Source organism: Condylura cristata, unplaced genomic scaffold (genome assembly GCF_000260355.1).
Source record: "Condylura cristata isolate star-nosed mole 26May11 unplaced genomic scaffold, ConCri1.0 scaffold00004, whole genome shotgun sequence".
NCBI classification, from domain to species: domain Eukaryota; kingdom Metazoa; phylum Chordata; class Mammalia; order Eulipotyphla; family Talpidae; genus Condylura; species Condylura cristata.
The window spans coordinates 71209137-71229339 of NW_004567105.1; the positions used below are offsets into that span (position 1 = coordinate 71209137).

General features: G+C 43.6%; 1 protein-coding gene across 2 annotated transcripts in view; it reads right to left on the reverse strand.

Annotated features, from left to right (window-relative positions):
• Positions 1-6695: 6695 nt before the first annotated feature.
• The window catches only part of CNOT10 (CCR4-NOT transcription complex, subunit 10), a 47158-nt gene continuing 33650 nt past the window's right edge, over positions 6696-20203 (reverse strand). The window contains exons 15-20 of one of the 2 annotated variants that reach the window (XM_012720510.1): positions 14133-14246; positions 13179-13309; positions 12588-12623; positions 12269-12396; positions 11399-11474; positions 6696-9209 (exon numbers count right to left, since the gene is read on the reverse strand). In XM_012720510.1, the coding sequence (XP_012575964.1) occupies positions 9058-9209; positions 11399-11474; positions 12269-12396; positions 12588-12623; positions 13179-13309; positions 14133-14246 (637 nt within the window). In that variant the 3' untranslated portion in view covers positions 6696-9057. The remainder of the gene's footprint in view (positions 9210-11398; positions 11475-12268; positions 12397-12587; positions 12624-13178; positions 13310-14132; positions 14247-20203) is intronic. The other variant, XM_004676348.2, reaches the window with a different exon arrangement.

The window sequence follows — 20203 nt, forward strand, 5'->3', positions numbered from 1 at the left end:
GTCATTCTGTCTATACTCCCTGTACATCATCCATATGGTACTTGCACATAGTAATGTCATGTGTGTGTAGCATATATTTATGTAATTGCACTTCTGAACCCCTAGGGTGCCTCTCTGTTCCTTATCACTTGCTCATGCCTTTCCTAAGAATAGGAACATTATCTTATGAAACCCCCGTGCAGCATTCAAACCCAGCGGAGGACACACTATCTCCTTATCTAATCAACAAGTTGTGTTCACACTGCACCAGTTCCCTGATGTCCCTCTGGCCACGCTGCTGTCACCCTTCCCAGGGCCCATCCAGAGGGGCTGCTGCCTTTAGCACTCCTCTCTCCAGCCCTCTGTAGCCTGAGCCAGCCCAAGTCCTCCTTTGTTGCTCAGGACTCTTGACATTTTTGAAGCTGCCAGGCCAGTTGCTTTCATTCCTCACAGGTTTCAAAGTGTCCCTCAGATTTTACCTCTCACCACGTTGTTACCAAACTCCCTTCTCCTCCAGACTCAGGGGAGGGACTTTTGTAGGGCCTTGTAAAACCTTAAATAAACTACATGAACAAATTCCACTTTGACCACTATCTTGTTAAAATTCCTCAAAAAAGTTAACTCATTGGGCCCAAAGTACTTTAACAAAAGCCAGGCTGCCTTTCTCCTAGTCGCCACTGTTCCTCAAAGGGTTTTATGTGCTGTTTAATGATTTTTCACAAATAGTTTTTCTTGCCCTTAAAGTCGGATTAATTGAATTTTAATTCAGTAGGATCACCCTCTAAAAAAAGAAACACTGGCTTTGCAGGTCGAGTCGGGGCTGCGAAACCTAATTAAGGCCTTTTTCAGCAGGGAGGGGTTTTGAAAGGTGGAGAATTCAGCCATGCAGCACCTTAATTCACCTCTTTTTAGATCATAATGAAAAAAAATCCCCTTTTCCCTCAGCAAAGAAAACCTCTGGCTCCATCAATTCTTCCTCTCAAATTTGATGCTACCTTTGAGTTAGTTGGCCTGAGATCACCTCTCTGTGGCCCAAGCCACCCCTCCATTAGCTCTATTTTCTTTCATTTGTCTGTGACGCCAAACTTGTTTTCTAAAAAAACTTGCTATTCAAAAAAACAAACAAACAAAACTTGCTATTTTGATTAAAAAACTTTTTTTTAACGTTAAACAGTGAAAATCCCCAAACTATAAAGGACTATACCAAGAGAAGCCCAGATTCTTTGCCCAGTCCTGGCTTCAGCCTCACTATCCTGAGCTGTTTCTATGGCATTGGCAGGAAACGGCATCATTGGTCTGAATTTTACTAATGAATGTGTGGCTGAGGGACCAAAGCTGATCATTTTTTCCCAGATTTCCTGCTTTCTGATTTCAAGATCAGTGTAGCCACGATTTCAGTTAAAAAGATTGAGGGGGGAGGAAATAAAAAAGGCTGAGGGGTCCTCTCATAGTCTAGGGCTTAAGTCTCAGAGCTATTGCTGCTATGTCCTAAGTTGGATCCCTGACCAGAGAGCTGACACCCAAGAAGACCTCTCCTGTTTCCCCAGCTGCTCCCTTCAGCAGTGTATCTCACTAAAGTCACCTATTCTGCTCCCCACTTAAGTCTCTGGTTAAACCCTCTTACCCCTAGCACCTCTTCTATGTAAAATAAATAAATACATTTTTTTAAAACAGTACATAGAAAACTAAAAGAACCCATAACTTAAATACTCCTAAGTTAAAAAAGAGTTTCTGATTTTAAGTGCTGAGGATGATTATGACAGAGATACTGGACTGATGACCAGCTGCTCTACTTCTGAGGCCTCTTAGGGACTGACAGAGGCCAAATGAAGTTTTGCTGGTCACCTTTGATTCTGAACTACGAAGTCAATGTTGGCTTTTTCACTGTTCTTTGGAATAGCTCAGAAGAAAAAAAAAAACTCCTATTTGATTTTCTGGAAGAGAAGGCCTGGAAAAGGCAAGCTCTGGGCAAGGGGCAGACCTCTTTGTCACCTACTCCCTAAACTAGAAAAGACTGGATTGTCACAGACAGACAGAAACTCAAGGCACCACTCTATTTATTATTTTATATTAAAAATATTTGTGCATAGAACTGGGGTAAAGGCCAGAGGTGCTGGAGTGAGAGAATTCACCAGAGACAGAGTGGGGAGCAGAAGGGGCAGACTGACTGAAATACACTGCTGAGGGGAGCAGCAGAGGTCTAGCAGCCATGTGGGTCAGCTCCCTGGGCAGGTATGGAAAATGCCAAAAAAACGGCTAGGGATAGCTTGATAGTGCTGACTTTAACCACTGTGGCACCAGGGAGGTCCCAAAGGCCATTTTTTTAATGCAGCAATAGCTAAGGGGGTATTCCTCCTTAACCCTGCCCTGGCCCACAAATGCACTTAAGGTTTCCTTCCATGATAACAGTGTTTATGTCCTTGATTTCATTTCCTGACCAGCCAGACGGCTGCTCCCCTCAGCAGGGTATTTTAGTACATCTGCAAATATTAAATATTACTTCATTTAAGCTTCCTAACAGGTCAGTCAGTGCTCTATGTCTTATGACGATCCACTTTGCAGATTAGGAAACTGCAGCATAAACATAAGAAGTAATTTACCCACGGCACACAGGAGCAGAAAGGGCACACCTGTGGGTGCACCACACACAAATTAGAAAGTGACACGTTAGAAAGTAAAGTGGGACATCTCCAAAAATGTGTGGAAAGGAAGTCCATTCTTTGCCCAGTCTGAGTAGTGAGAACTTGTGTTAAGAGCCTCAGAGGGCAGTATCTCATCTAGGCCCATCACCAGCCCCACCTTTCCCAGAGCCCTTCCCCACAGAGCAGCAGGAGTCTTGTCCAAGCTCGCTCCCTGCTCCCTGCTCCCTGGACCACTTGGAGACAAGGGCTCAGGGGCCCATGAACTGAATATCCCCTCTCACTCACTAGATTTTCAGATTCATCAAGCCCTGTGTGAGGAGGACCTGCCCCAAACCTTGTCCCCACCAGGAGTTGGGCTAATCCTCAGCCCCTGGCTCAATTTCCACGTCAAGCCATAAGTCTGACTTTCAGGAACTTTTAATTTAGTTGGGGCAAGACCAACACCCAGAAAAATTAGGTGAGATAGTAGTTGCTTTCAGTACTCAAATCTCAGGCAGGGAAAAAATATAAGCCTCAGAATAAAATGGAAAAGGTATCCAGCCTTCTCTTTCACTTACAAATAAGAGAAAATAAGTTAAAAATATGTAAGCGAGCCAATAAAATAAGTTAAAAATATGTAAGCGAGCCAAACATGCATAAAATTGAATAGAGGGACAAGCAAAACAATAAATTGCTAGTAAAATGAAATGAATATGAAATGATAAACCAAGAAAATAATTAAGTGGAATAAGTGAAATAAAAGGCCAATTATAAGGAAATAACATAAATAAAAAGAAAATAAAGACAAATGAAATGAAATCAAGGACATAAACATTGTAATCAAGGAAGGAAACCGTAAGTGTATTTGTAGGCCAGGATCCTGATTTTTCACGTGCATCTTCCAGATCCCGCCAGTCGGCCCGGGCTAAAGGTCAGCGCTAGCATATGTTGGGCCGGCAGAGCGCTGCACGCGCGAGGCTTCCAAGTCGGTAATTGCAGTCTTGCGGAGAAAAGGCGCAGTCCAGCCTCGCTCACCCAGTCGCCGGTAGGTGGTGCCACGGACGTCGCGTGGCTCCTGCGGCGGGCCCAGCCCGGGGATGCACGTTCGCCAGTGCCAGTGCTGTGTGCCCTCGCCGGGGGACCTTCGAGCGCAATGTCTGCTTCAGTGAAAATAAGAACAGCACCCCGCCACCTGCGGTCCTTCGTTGCACACTCTGCGCATGAGCCACTCTGCGCATGGACCTCCTGCAAAGCGTCACATCAAACGCTGGGTTCTTGCCCAAGAACATCAGTGCGAAACTAGGCTCCAGGATGATTCGTCCAATGCCGTGGTCGTCCTCGATGGAATGCGTTGTTTCACGTGCAATAACTGAAAGCGTTAAATATCTTGAAATAACATTTCACCTGCCCGGCACCTCTGGGAAAAGGGTATTCATGCAAGAAGTTCCAGAGTGGCTACCAGTGGCCTTAGAGGGATTAACTGATGGGCGAGGATGTGGGCAGACAGCTTTGCCATCAGCTCCAAAGTCCCCAGCCAGGCCGTGCTGGGGGGAGGGGCGTAGTGGGGTGGGGGTGGGGGCCAGGAGCCGCTCACATGCAAATGCAGCCGTGACAATCCGGCCGGGCGCCTCCGCGCCTCCGGGAGGCCGAGGCTGGAACAAAGCATTAGCATTTTCTACTTGTGAAAAGCCCGCATTCCTGGGCGGGGAGGCCGCGAGGGCACCGCCCCCCTCTCCCCATTCACACTCGAGACCACACAGAGCGCCTCTCGCGCCAAAAGCTGGAAGGTTCGTTTCAGCTTTTCTTTTGACTCGGGCGATGCATACGAAATGTAGATATTTCCCTAAACGCCGGCTTTGACAGTTAATGCGATCCTAAGTAGTCTGAAATGTGGATGGGATTAGGAGGAGGCTTGGGGCCCACAGGGACACTTGGCCAAATCCTCCTAAATCCTCCAGGACAATTGTTTGTCACCACACGGATCCCCTTTGGCCCAAATGAGGGGCCTAATGAACTTCACTGCCTCCTCCCGCGGCACCTCCACTGCTACACCACAGCCTGCGTTTCTGTTCGGTTCTTCCTTCCCAGGGAGAAACGGAAGCTGATTGGGTAAACTGCCTGCTTTGTGTATGGGTTTGGTTACTTTAGGCTGCCCCCCCCCCACCCGTTTGACCAGTAACCCAGCCATCCTGGGCCACTATTTAACTCTCACTCAATAAGGCTCAGAGGGTCAAGGATGCAGAGACCCTGTGAACCTTGGAGCTACGTGAAGGCCAACCCCACCTTGAAAGAATAGCTGTGACATTGCCAGGCCCAGAAAGGAGACATCACCAAAAACCTCTTTTAGTACTTTACTAGAACAATCCCCATACTGTATAATATACAGCCCTGTCTTCAAAGTACTCGTAGTCCAGGAGGGAAAAGAAATAGTTGACAAAGAACAGAACATAGACTGTGCCTGCAGATCTGCCAGGTTACCATGGGGTCCAATAAAAATGTTCACCAGCCCAGAGTAAGCATGTGTGGAATGGAGAGTTGAGGCATGAGGAAAATCTTGGCGGTTAGGGCCATGGAGTGGAAATGTGAGCTGTGTCAGGGTGCAAAGGCGTCCCCTACCCAGAAATTCTCTGTAGGCGTCCCCTACAGAGAAATTTAGTAAGATGGGCATACCTTGCTTATACCTGGGCGAGACCCAGCATGACTACCTCCCACATGTGACCTTGTGGGCCACCTTAAATAGTTTAGGTGGGACAGGGAAGGATGGGAGGGGAAGTCAGTTAGGGTTTACTGGGGGTAAATGAAGGCACTTCTACCTCTGCCCATCAAAAAGAGGTAAGAGAAAAACTGCCTGTCAAAGACCCTTACAGAGATTTTAGATATAAACATGCAAAGCACTTCCATCTGCCTTCAGAGTCACTCCCAATTAGTACATTTCTTGCCAAAGATATGCTTTAGGGTGACAGAATTTGTTCCTCCATGGATGGCTAAGATGTAGACATGTTGAGGGGGGCCTCTCTGGTGGCACAAAGGGTTTAAGTGAAGCACTATGAAGGAAGATATCCGCTGCCATTGCAACTGAGTTCCATCCCGGCCAGGTAGCTGACCCACATGGCATGGAGGACCTCTCCTGTCTTGCCCACTGTTCCCCTTGTCCATCTGCCTGTTCTGCTCCCCACTATGTCTCTGGTGAATCCTCTCACCCCTTTGCACCTATGCTCTTATATGCATAAAAAAACTTTTTTTTTTTTAAATGTTGTGGACATGTTGAAATTGGAAGAGACCCTTAGACAAAAGAATCCATTTGGATAGCATGATGGGTGGAAGAAGCTGAAGAGGAGATTGGTGCTTACAGTTCTGGAAGAAACCCCTGGGCAGGTGAGCTGTGGCCAGAGACCTGGTTGAAAGGGGCTCAAGACAAGGAGACAGGATTTCCTGTCATCACCACTTTAAGGGCCTGAGCAGGGTAGGTCAGATGGGATGAGAACATACAGTATTTACTGTCTCTCCATCCCACCTGGGTTCTTCTGAGTTATGTATGAACAAGTAACATCAGACAGACTGCTAGAAGATGAACATTTAATACGTATGGAGAGGAGAATTTACACAATGTAATTTTTTTTTTTTTTTTAAGGATTTACTTATGTATGTATACCAGAGCTGGGAGATAGGCCAGAGGTGCAGGGCAGGGATGTGGGAGGTGAGAGGATTCACCAGAGACAGTGGGGAGCAGAACAGGCAGATCCATTGACCCTGTTGAGGGGAGCACCGGTAAGACAGGAGAGGTCTGTTGCACCATGTGGGTCAGCTCCTTGACTGGGGATCGAACTCTTGTTGCAGTGGCTGCATATAAGTTCGTAGTGCTGTGATTTAACCCCTTGCATCACCAGGGAGGCCCAATGGATGGGAATTCTAAAAAGAGGAAATGGTGTTTAACAGGACTTGAGCTATCAAGGAGAGGGGATACTTCATGTGACAGAGAAGAGAGGTGATCTCAAGATGAGACTTGGATAAAGAGGGTGATAAACCTACATCAGGATAGTATCCCCAGACTGTTCTAGATCATGGGGGGGCGGGGGGCGGGGGGAAGAGCAGTGATGACTGCTTTTTTTTTTTAGTGATTGCTTTTTTTATTAGGAACAAGGGCAAAGGACAAAAAGACCCTAAGACCTTCACTGCTCAGAATTTACAACAATCTGTATTCCTCAAAGAATGGTAACAGGGTGCAGGGCTCAGTCTCCACTGACCTCCAGTTTTCCATTACCAAGGCAGTACTTACTGAAGAGGCTGACTCTGGTGGGCTGAGAAACACCCATTTGACCCTTCTGTGGAGACTGACTCCACAAGGCAAACACAGAACACCAAAAACTGTCCATGTCCACATGAAGGAGGCAGTAACTTAGGGCCAGGAACCCCATCTTTCCTGCTGCCCCCCACAGCACTACCACCAGCATCAGAGGCTCAGCAGTCTCTACTTTGACAGCCCTTCTATTACAAATGGAAAGTTAGAGAGCTATAACACATGGAGCTATAACAATAGCCAGGCCCCTAAAACTCATCCCACGCCAAACATGTAGGTACAATAGTAATCCTCATGAATGAAGTAACTGAGGCACAAAGGAGCACATCAATTTGTTCCAGATCAGAATTGTCCCAGGAAGTGAGAAAACCACAATTTGAAGGTGAAGAGTCTGGTTGCAGAGTCCACAGTCATCAGTCACTTTCCTCCAGGTGATTTCCAGGGAGAAGGGTGTCCCTTCAGGAAGGGACAGATGAAGAGTGAACAGTGAGAGGAAGTGTGGAGGGTGGCTGGGCTGAGCAGGTCCTGTAGGAATGGAGGGGTAGAGTGAGTGAACTCACCTGTACTCATTGACAACCAGGCTCATGCAACAGCTCCTGTGAGTCCTCATACTGGGTCCTGAGAAAAGGTATCATCATTTTGCAAACAGGTCAAAAACCCTGTCATTGCATGGGCTGAGTCAAGGGGCAGAACTCCTGGCCAAGTGGTCAGGGAAAGGAAGTCACAGGGCACGGGGTTCTGAAAGGGTGGCCCTGCTTGGAAAGAGTTGTGTAGGGTGAGCAAGGACCATGCAGGCAGGTGGAAGTGGTTTAGGAAAAGGCCACTGGTTTTTAAGGTCAGGGAAGGGAAAAGAGGTGGGAAACACTTTCCTGACTGATGGAAGGGCTGAATATAGAGCCAGAGAGGTGGTGAAGAGCTTACCTTTCATGTGCTGGGATCTGCCCTGGTAGGCAGGTGGCTGGAAGGCAAGGTTGGGCTGCTGGAATGTTAACTTACCACAAGGTTTCAGATACAGTTCTCCAGGAGGGGAAACACTTCACTGGCCTCCCCTTAAATGAGCAGGCCTGGCCCAACAACTGCAGCAGACTAATGACCTAACTACTTTCGCTGCCTTCCTAGCAGCTGGCAAGGGGTACAGGTCTCCATCTGACAAGTAGCTAAACCAAGGTCTGCTGGTGGTATCTGGTAAAGCCCGTTCCTGACAGCAATTCAGATGAAGTTTCAGATTAAGTCCTGTGCTTATCCAAACCATTCCATCTCTAATTGTGGAACTGAGGCGCTGCACAGATTCAGCAAGGGTGTTACACTTCCCTATCTGGACTTGGTCTCTAGGCAACTAAAGAGATGTAGACAGCAAGGAAAATGCCTGTCAAACATCATCTTAACTTAAAGGGTGACCACATTTTTCTATAGTGCATCTGTATTATGTTTTCTTCTGTCCCCATACTTAAAGTTAGCAAATTAACCCTATGAGCAAATTTTGGCCATTCCATCTTGTAACATTAGAAAGAAGCTTTTAAGTTTCTTTGCATTGGCAAAGGGGTTAGCAAGGAACCTTAAAGACCTTGCTAAGAGATTTTAGAATCAGTGCCCTGAACCCTGTTTGTCTTCATTTGTAATTTTTAAGCAAAGGATTCCTTATCTGATAATTTTCTTAACTGAATTATATTAAGCCGATGGGTTTTGTTCTGTAGCTTGTTTCTTTTAGTCATGAGACACTTCAACTTTCCTTCCCCTCTGCCCATAGGTCACATTCTGGCTGGTCACTCATCTATTGCCAAGGAGGTTCTCTCAGTTTTTTAAAATTTAACGCCATCTCTCAGATGCCAAAATATTCTAGTAGTTGCAAGAAAGAAAAAATATGTTATTCAAGACTGTTGTGATAAGACCAATTTTTAATTGCCTATGGCACAGACACATCACATAATGGCTCAAAATTTAAAGTTTAGCAGAGATTAAGCAGATGAAAATGAGTTTGTGAAACCTTAATTTTAAGTAAGAGTCTGACAAAAAAAATCAGGGGTTAGAATCATTTCAAAATTATCTTCAAAACTAGCACCCGTTACCATCTGTCCTTTATTCATGTTTGTTGTGGCACAACTAGAAAGGCCCTTACATACTCCCCGGGGTCTCAGGTAACAGTTTTCCAAGAGCAAAGCATCACTTTCTCTGAACAGTGAAAGCTGGCACTTGGATGGGCTGGAGCGGGTGGACAGGCTGAAACACTGGCTTCTTTCTCATTTCAGAGAGTGTTTTCACCGCAGGCAGCAGCTGATTCCTTTTGATGATCTGTAAGGCCAGCTGGGTATTGCCTATAAAAAAATTTCCCATTAAAAGAAAAGCGTGTTGCAGGAAGAAGCAAGCCAGGCAGAATTCTGTAGGGGCAGTCAAAGGTGCTGTAGGAGGGCGGCAGCGTGCGACCTTAGCCACACAGAGAAACACACAATGCCGTTTCATGGCCACAAATTCTCACTCAGGACATCTAGGGTGTGACCTGGCCAACGGGATTTTTTTTTTTTTAATAATATAAGTTTATTTTTACATCATTTTGTACTTTTTTTTTTTTTCATCTCAGTTGTAATCCCCATGGGTTTGGGATTTTTTTTTTTTAAAGATTTATTTATGCATACAGAACTGGGGTACAGGCACAGAGGAGGTGAGAGGATTCACCACAGACAGAGTGGGGTGCAGAACGGACAGACTGATAAAATACACTGCTGAGGGGAGCAGCGGGCGGGTCAGGAGAGGTCTGCCTCGCCATGTGGATCTCCTTCGGGGCCAGGGATCAAACTGGCACTGAAGCGGCTGCAGCTACCTTGCAGTGCTGAGTCCTTACCCATTGCGCCACCAAGGAGGGCCAGGCAATGGGATTTTTAAAAGCTGCTCAGCTTTTGAACTGCGGCACAGGTCTGGATGAGAATATGTCCACAAGCAGACTGTGTGGAAGAATGGATCTAGGACCATGCGTCAGTGGAGGCCTTGGGGACGCCAGGCCTGCTGTGTGCTAGGTACTTAACTTCCTTCTACAACATTTAAAAAAAGGAGTCTTATAAGGATTCCTATGCTGGATGGTGAGGAAGTATGACTTGAACTCTTACTATTTCTGGCCTTTCTGATTTCTAGCAATGTAATGAACAGAAAACTTCTAATTTCTCCTATTCATATCACTTTTTCCACTTCACACTATTTTTTAAAAAGATTTATTTTTATTTATTTATATATACAAGAACTGGGGTGTAGGGCCTCCCTAGTGGCAGAGTGGGTTGAAGTGCAGCACTATGAAGCTACCTGCAGCCACTGTAGTACCAGTTAAATCCTGGGCCAGAGAGGGGACCTACAAGGTGCCACAGACCTTTCCTGTATCTCCCGCTGCTCCTCTCAGCAATGTATTTCAGTCAAACTGCCTATTCTGTGCTCTGTTCTCCACTCTGTCTCTGGAGAATCCTCTGACCACCAGCACCTCTAGGCTACACCCCAGTTCTTGTATTCATAAATAAATCTTAAAAAAAAAAAAAGAAAGAATTGGGGCTCTCCCTAGTAGTGCAATGGGTTAGGATGTAGCACTGCCAGCAAGCCGCAGTCGCTTCAGTGCGAGTTTGTTTCCTGGCCCTGGAGCTGACTGACATGGCGCGGCAGACCTCTCCTGACCCGCCCGCTGCTCCCCTCAGCAGTGTACTTCGTCGACCTGCCTGTTCTGCTGCCCATTCTGTCTCTGGTGAATCCTCTCACTGTCCCTGCACCTCTGGCCTGTACCCCAGTTCTGTATGTATAAATAAGTAAATCTTAAAAAAAAAAAAAGGAACTGGGGTGTAGCCCAGAGGTGCAGGGGTTAAGAAGATTGACCAGAGACAGAGTGGGGAGCAGAACAGGTAGATCTACTGAAATATACTACTGAGAGGAGCAGAAGGAGACAGGAGGGATCTGCTGTGCCAGGTGGGTTAGTGCCTGCCTGGCTAGGATGGAACTCAAGCTGCAATGACACCTGCACCACCAGGGAGCCCCCTCTGCTTCACACTATTTCAAATGTAGGGCCTTTCTTCCAGTTAGCCACCCTGGAGGCTCTACATGCCTTTCGAAGCATGATGTGGATTTAGGTTTGAGCAAGACTGGACTTACTGTAAAACTCATGAATGAAATCTGTATTCAAACACTATGTGTACAGCTCAAAGCAACTGGCTTGTGTTCTGTTATTTGGCTGCTAAGAGAAAGGTTGATTAGTAGAGATTAAGCATAACTCACAGAAGTTAAGCTATTCTGCATCTTCTCTTTTAAATCTTTCTTGTCTATTTATTCTTCATTTTAGTAACTAATAGAAAATACATGTAATTGGGGAATCTGTAAACTACTGAAAACTAGCCAGTCACCTAGGTTTTTGTTTAGAAGAACTTGGTGGCTAACATCTTTATGAGAGATGAAATTTCATTTTCAAAGTGAAAAAGCAGAGACCAAAACTTCTTAGAGCCTTGAAGGCAGAGCCCCAGCTGAGAGCAGACTCACTCACCGTTCTGCAGTTCAAGGTAGACTGCCAGCAAGATGGCTTCAGGGGGCACCTCCTTAGGATGGATCATGGAAGCCGCCTTTGCTCAAAACAAAAAAAGACACTCATGAGGAAAAAAACCACCAGCTGAAAATGAAAATGCAAACTCCAAGTAATGCAAAAACAAACACCCAAGAATGTCGGTGACAATTGAACAAACTCTTCTGAGCCACTCCTGTGACTTCCCAGGGCCTCAGTGCTGCTCTGAGGGCCTCAGCTACCTTGGCTGGATCTCTGTCAATTCAACTAGATATGTAACTTTTAGTCTAACAATTATTTTCCCTTGTCTATTCCATAATGAGTTATTAAAAACTCATGGCTTTGTTTTGGATTTTTATTCTATCTATTGGCTGTACTTTGGTTTTGAGATGGGTCATCAGACACGCTTGATTCTCTTTTTTTTATTTTAAGATTTATTGATTTATGCATACAGAACTAGGGTACAGGCCAGAGGTGCAGGGGCAGTAAGAGGATTCATCAGAGACAGAGTGGGGAGCTAGAAAAGCCAGACTGACAAAGTACACTGCTGAGGGCAGCAGCGGGCGAGACAGGTGAGGTCTGTTTTGCTATGTGGGTCAGCTTCCTGGGCAGGATGGGTCATCTCCATGGACAGGATGAACTCATGCTGAAGCACCTGCGGCTAGTGCTATGCTTTAACCCCTTGTGCCACCAGGGAGGGCCGCAAGAATATTCTTAGGCTTGGAAAATTAATATTTCAATGTTTAACAAACTAATGAGAAGCCTCTAAAAACATAACAAGAAACCATAAACACCAAACACTTTGCTAGTTGCTCTGTGAAAAAGTCTGGTACCGTCTGTCCCTTCCTGCCTTACCTGGTGAAGACACTTTCGGGCTTTGTCATATTCGCTCCTCAGGCAATAGGCACTGCCAAGGTTGAACAGCATCACAGTCCTGGCAGAGTTGACGGAACTGGGGTAACACTGAGGGGCCCGCTTCCCAGCTAGGGAAGAACAGAGACACTGTTGAAGAGGCCAAGAAGGGAGAAAGCAGGCCCATATCCATCCCTCAAGCCCTCACCCCGTCGGGAGCTGCTCTCCGTCAGGAGAATAAAACAAAACATGCTCCTCAGGCTGACAAATGAAGGACATACAAGGCTTAATTACTTAAGTATTTATGAAGCTTCTTACTTACAGGATTCCATTGCTTCATTTTCACCTTTGTCTGATCCTACAAAGATATGAAAATCAATCTGAGGGGCCAGGGCAACAAAGTACATATTCTAAAAATCAGATCTCTTTTATGAAACAGAAATCTAATAGCAAAGCAATCTGTCACAATGTTTAGTTTTCACAGAGTGGGGGTTCCATTAGAAGACATCAGAATGCCCCCACTTACCACCACTACATGTCTGAGGAATGACCCAGAATCAAATGAATGCCACTTTCACTCCCTCACAAACTTAGTCATGATTTAAAGCTGATGTTTGAATACAGTATCTTTGTTCTCCCTGGACTCTGAAATTATTTCGGAGAACCATGTAAGAATCAAAAGTATCAACACAAAGTGTCCTAACACTATCAGCCTCTCAAAAGTTGAATTCAGATCATGTGATAATCAACTTCTCAGTCTACTAAGACAATTATTTCAAAGTAAATACAGTCAAAAATACAGTCAATCTAAAACTATTTCCTTTAAAGCTGTGTCCTTAAATTAACACACTTCTGAGTTACAACATAACAGTGGAAATGGCGATGAGTTCTGATCAAGTATATCCTCATTAACCTTGGTCCTGCTCATTTGAAGAGATCCCTAAGGAGACATCAGTGACATTTTCCGGGTTCAAGTGAGTAATGGCATCAGATATTCTGTCTAGAGAGATGAGGGCTTCTGCAGCATATAAATGGCCCAAAAACCTAAAATGAAAAAAAATACAAAAAAACCAATATTCTAAACCGAAAACAAAAACATTCTATGTATAATAAGATTTGGTATGTAAGTAATATACTCAAGTCCTTGAAATGATCATTAAATTTATCCTTGGGGCCCTCCCTGGTGGCGCAGCGGGTTAAAGCACAGCACTGAGAATCTAAAGCCGCTTCCGCATGAGTTCGATTCCCGCCTGCCCCGGAGGTGACCACATGGCGAGCCAGACCTCTCCTGACCCGCCCGCTGCTCCCCTCAGCAGTGTACTTCGTCGATCTGCCTGTTCTGCTCCCCACTCTGTCTCTGGTGAAGCCTCTCGCCGCCCCTGAGCCTCTGGCCTGTACCCCAGTTCTGTATGCACAAATAAATAAATCTTAAAAAAAAAAAAAAAATTTATCCTTGGTTGTGCAGGGGTTAAAGACAGTGCTATCAAGCTATGACCAGCCACTATGACATGAGTTTGATTCCAGGCCTGGGAGTTGATCCACAGAAGATCTCTTCTGTCATGCCTGCTGCTCCCTCCCAGGAGTGTATTTCAGTAAATTCACCTGTTCTGGCTCCCCACTCTGTCTCTGGAGAATCCTCTCACCCCTTGCACCTCTGGCTACACCCCAGTTCTTCAATGAAAAAATAAATAAATAAAATATTAAAAAATACACTATCATATATGAACTAAGAAAAAATTTAATCTGTTGTTTTCTCTAGATAATATATATTTCACTGGGGGAGTAAAAAGAAGCAACATGTACCACAAACAAACTGAAAAGCTCCTAACAAATCAAACCAGGGACACCCATGGCAAGGTACACTTACTTGAGAGATCCTGACAGTTTGGGCTGCTGAAGAAGTTTATCTGCATGATTCAAAGCCATCAAGTTATCACCTAGGGCAAGAGCCACGTAAGCACTACAGGCAAGTATAGAGCATCTGAAATACAAAAGGGAAGGGAGAAACCTGAGTTACAAAGCCCACATTGGTTGTATTTGTTAAGTATGAAGGAATGCCCTAATTACAGTTGTGACAATCTGGATACCAGAAGACAGGAAGCATGTACTAATGGCAAGAATTAAAATTACACACACGTATAAAACTTTTATCTAAAGAATAACTGATTAGTTATTTACCTAAATCAATCATGTTTTGGGCCCTCCCTGGTGGTACAATGGGTTAAAGCACGGCACTACAAAGCTACCTGCAGCTGCTTCAGCACAAGTTCAATCCCTGCCCAGGGAGATGACCTGTATGGCACAGCAGACTTCTGTCTGGCCTGCTGCTCCCCTCAGCAGTGTACTTCATCAATCTGCCTGTTCTGCTCCCCGCTCTACCTCTGGTGGATCCTTTCATTACCCCTGCGCTGCTGTATGCATAAATAAATAAATCTTTAAAAAAATTTTTAAGTGAAATTGATTTTGCTAAATTGGGTTGGAAACCTAAATTCCTGTTTGGTCTTTTAAGGGCAGCTCATTTAAAATAAGTTCAGCTTAACTTAATAGATCGCTTGGCTGTCAAACAACTGCTATACAAAGCAATCTTAAAATAAACACTTGTCAAAGAGAAATGAGGCCTGAATGGCTCACTACAGAGCGCCCAACTTAGACACAGGGTTCGGAGTTAAGTGCACAATCACAGTGTGTATGTGTCTCATCAAGGGCATCTGGGTTGTAGTGTCAGTCTCAGGAAGAGTATAGTTATCAAATAGTCACAGAGTGTCTAAGATTCTGAAATTCTCTAATAAGCATAATTCCTAGTAAAAGCACAGCTGCCTATGCCTTAAGGAAATCATCCAGGGACTCACTGGTGGCACAGGGGTTAGTCTCAGGACTAGCAAGCCATTGCAAGCCACTGAGGCATGAGTTCCATCCCTGGCCCGGGAGCTGACCCACATGGCACATCAAACCCCTCCTGTTTCGCCCACCACTCCCCTCAGAAGTGTATTTCAGTCAATCTGCCTGCTCTGCTCCCCACACTGTCTCTGGTGAGAGGTCTGCCATGCCATGTGGGTCACCTCCCTGGCCGGAAATTGAACTCAAGCTGCAGTGGCTTTGGAGAGCTTCAAAGTGCTGCATTTGTAAGCTACCAGGAAGGGACCCAAAATAAATCTTTGAAGAAAAAAGAAAACTATCCACTGAAGGTAAAGTAGCCCCTCAATTGCTAGCACAGAAAAGTAGACTGGCACCAGGGAAACACAAAGAAATGGAGATTTGTGGTTTTAGCCACAATGATGGTAGGGTTGAAAGAATGCCTAATCTATTTTTTTGTTTTATCAATACAGAAACTAAGATTCAAAGGGATTAAATAGATTTTTTTAGCACAGAGTAAGTGATTAAAACCCGGATTAATATTCAGCACCATGGATTTTTAATTTACTGTGGTTTCAATACTGTCACATTGTTTCTCTATCGATTCACAAGACTGACCTAAAATTAAGTAGAAAGAAATAATCACATTATGTTTTCTTTTTATAAACTGAGATATAATTGACATATAACTTTATTATTAGTTTCAGGTGTACAGCAATGATTTAGTATGTGTCTAACGACAATAAATCTACTTAACATCTGCCCTATGCATGGTTACAGAAAATACTTTTTCTTGTGGTGAAGTTTTTTAAGATCTCTCTTAGTAACTTTCAAATATGCAACAATAGCCACCATGCTATACATTAAACCCCCATGACTTATTTTATCTTTCGGATGTTTCTAATCATGTACTAGCTATGCACCATATGTAGTCTAACCTGTCTTTTAAAAAGGAAAAGAAACAGAATTAAGTCAAATACTACAATTTTATATTTTGTTGCTGAGTACATTATTGACAATCGGAATCCTGTTAACCAAAAAGAGTAACTTAAAGGGCAGACAAGCAGTGTGATTTCCAGAGACTTTCCTGACAAGTATGTCAATACCCCTGGGTCTCCCAAGAGCTTTCTTCATCAGCAAGGCTCCCCTGTGGCCATGTCCGCTGGCGTGTGTAGGGGTGTCTCTTGCTGATGAAAAAGTCAAGGGTCCAAAGCGGGGAGGCACTGGCTAATTATCACCCACGTTCAGAAGCTCTTCAGTGGTCAGCTCTTTGTGGTGAGATTAGGGTGACTATGTTTCCTCTTTTGGCTTATTTATAGTTGTTTTAAAATGGCAACAAATACTCATTCATCAGTTAAGTATGTGTTGTTCATGAAAAAAAAGAGAGGTTTAAAAGGTCTACAATCTCCAGAAGCCCATGAAGACCCTAAGATTCAGGGCTGACCCTATCAGCCCTGGTATCAAAATGTTTAGATACCTATTTTCACTGGGTACTTCACCAAAGGTGTGGGCAATACATAGGTTCCTTAAAAGCAGAGGTCTACATCTTCTGTTTCCTAAGTGTAGACTAGAGCAGTTGATCAACATCAGTAGGTATTTAACAGGTATTCGCTGAAGCTAACAGCTCTCAATATTTTAAACATGTCTCCAGGCATCCAGGCCCCCACTCATCCTGTTGGTAGCCTACCTTACTGACGAAGCTTTCTTTCCCAGCGACTGATGAAGCCACAGAGAGTGGAATTATCCTGCCTGCTCTGGGTCATGGAGTCTAGGACAAGCCTGACCTCAAGCAGGCTTGCTGGGAAAAGCCTGCCCTGGCCTCTCCCGACAGTAGGGGGCTATTACTGCTCCATCCACTGTCAAGCCGACTTTGGGTCCAGTAATCAGTCATGTAAGATGTACAGCAAGATTCTATTTCCCAGGAACTCCAAACTATTAATAATGCACAATAAGGTAAAAACCCGTTTTCCTTAACTTTTTATCTCTTTCCCATGGTAGCTTATCAAATCACAACAGAGTAAAGGATACTAAATAAAAACAGTCTTCCTTTCTTTTCAAACATTCTTACACATGTTAATTCCAAACTTTGGAGCTGGCATTGTGATCAAGAACCATCGGGCTTACACAAGTTTCATTTCATAACTATTAGTTATGCTCCTCTTCTCTTATTGCCTTATAATCTACCCACACTCAGCTTGCAGTATGCTCTTACCCATCCTCCTTTGCTCCTTAGAAGACAAGACTCCACTCTGCATAATTCCTGCAGACTGTCGGTCACACTAGAAATACGCAGGGCTCTACTACTAAACACCAGGGGAAATCACTTGAGTTTTGATAGCTGCTACCTACAATACTGACCCTGCCCTGTTCCTGGAGTCACTGTCCAATCTGTTTGCCAACCCCTCAGTAGATCTGACAATTCATCAGACTGGAAGAACGTTGCCTCAAGGGAAGAGACACACTAGCCTCTCCCCCACTGTGGAGGAGCTGGCTCTTGGTCCACAGAACTCCAACCTTTGGAAAAGAAAAGAATAAAAACGACAAAGATGAAGAAAGGAAGAAAAGGGGAAAAATAACTTTCCTTAAAGCATCAAATTACAGCACCATGCGATATAAGACTGGGTAGTAAAATTTGTCAAGTCACATATTCTGAGAGTTGAATGAGTCTAAACCAAGTGCCTGAAATAGCTCAGCTTTACTCCAAAGGGCTAAAAGATGGGGGTGAATCTAGTTAGCTGCCACTTGTCAAAGGAAAATAAATTTACAAAGCAATCCGATAGCAAATGTTATTGGAAATAGTGGCTAAAAAATTCCAATAAAGAATTTCTTCCAACAAACAATATGATGTTGGCTTTCAAAATTTCAAAAAAAAGAATTTCAAGATATTTCTAGTTATTTATACTAATCTAGAAAATATTAAACTTGTCAACCTTCAACTCTTAAGAAAACCTAAAAGTTAAATTAGGCAGCTTTTCATTTTCTGCCTTCTGTAAACATTTTGCTTTCTAACACTTGTGTGCAAAAAGAAACTGACATGGGCTTCTCTGGTGGCACAAAGGGTTAAAGCACAGCACTATAATGAAGCTATCAGCAGCCACTGTAGCAGGAGTTCAATCCCCAGTCAGGGAGGTGACCCATATGGCATGGCAGGGCTCTTCTGTCCCACCCACCGTCCCCCTCAGCAGTGTACGTCATTCGATCTGCCTGCTCTGTTCCTTACTTGTTCTCTGGTAAATCTTCTCACCCCCCACAACCAGCATCTCTGGCCTGTACACCTATACCTCAGTTCTTGAATGAATAAGTAAATTAATCTTTTTAAAAAAACAAAAGAAACTGACAAATACACCCCCAAACCAACACAAATAGAAACCCAGTATAAAGAAGCTAGTATCCCAAAGAGCCCAGTCAACAACAAAAAAGCACAGATTCACAGACAAAGCGCTTAAAACAAGGACAGGACGTTAGATCGTCCAATCAAATCCGCTTATTTAACAGAGGAGGAAAGTGAGACCTAGAGGGGTCCAGCAATTTGTCCAGAGTCAGCAGTGGCCCAGTGAGTTTCCACCAAGTAGCAGACCACCGAAGAATTCCTGGAACACAGACATTAATCTTGCCCAGATGAACACAAACTGCTGATAATGTGAAGGCAATGCCACACAGCCAAACCCTCAAGCAGAGTTTATTAGGTGGACAAACCTCAGCAGGATCATTCCCAGTTACAAGACTGAAACTTGGCTGGATCTCTAGCAAGAGTAACTGGAAAGTCTAAAGATTAATAGCTATGATTCTGCTTTAGGTATGTCTAATAAGCCACACTATAACCAGTAGGCTAAGACCAAAAGACTTATGATTCCTTAAGTACACCAAAAATGTCTTTAATATTTAAGTTATTAACCATGTGCCTGATTCATCTTCTTTTATAAACACTGGGCTATGGAAAATTCATTTTAATTGAACAGGAAATAATTCATGAGTGTCACATCAGAGTCTAAATAAACTAGGAAGTAAGGTTCCATAATTTAGATTTGCAGACTAATGTAATTGGGCTTAATTAACTTAGTCTGAACATTTCCTTTTATCCATTTGAGTCTCTTACTAATAAAACAACAAACTAGAATTTCATTTTTATTTTGTATGTTCTGATTTTCTTTTCCTAGACATTATCCATGTTGGCTCCTTTTCCAGTTATTATACTCTTTTTCCAAGTTATAGAACAGTCTCCATTTTAATTTTAAGAATCAAAAATTCAATTAACATGACAAATAACAAAGACATCTTGTCATGCAACATGTGTGACTCAATACATAACTAGGGTAGCTATTACAATAAGTAACTGTAATGAATTTTATAGTGAAATGTTAATGTGCAACTAATCCTATGACTTTATTTTTTAAAATAGAAACCATTATGCCAAAGAATTAAATTGAGCCTTTGTCTCATTCCCTATACATAAATTGGTGAAAGACCTAAATTTAAGAGCTAAATCTATGCAATTCTTAGAAGACACAGGAGTGAACTCTCATAACCTTGAAGTAGGCAAAGAATTCTTAGGGATGACACAAAAAGCACAATGAGAGAATAAGTAGATGAACTCCATGAAAATGAAAATGTTTGGGACTCAGGAGACACTTTCTGACCTGGGCCGCTTTATCCCTCCTTAGGCAACATGGTATTCCCACCACCCTGGGAGATCACATTTGATGGCAAATTTATCTTAAGCACACTACAGCTCAGAACTCCTGGACTCAGCCTCCCAAGTAGCTGGAATTACAGGTGTAGGATATAGGCCACCACGCCCAGCTCAAGGACACTTTCAAAAAAATGAAAAGATAATACAGAACAGGAGAAATTACTTGCAAGTGATATGCCTGATAAGGGTCTTGTGTTTATTATATATATATATATATATAAACACAAGTATATAAGTAACCTTTAGAACTCAATAATAAAACTAGGCAAAGATCTGAATAAATCTTTCTCTAAGGAAGATATACAAATGCCTACTAGGCATATGAAACGATTCATCACTAGTCTTCAGAGAAATGCAAATTAAATTCATCATTTAGGTGTGAATTTACCATTTCA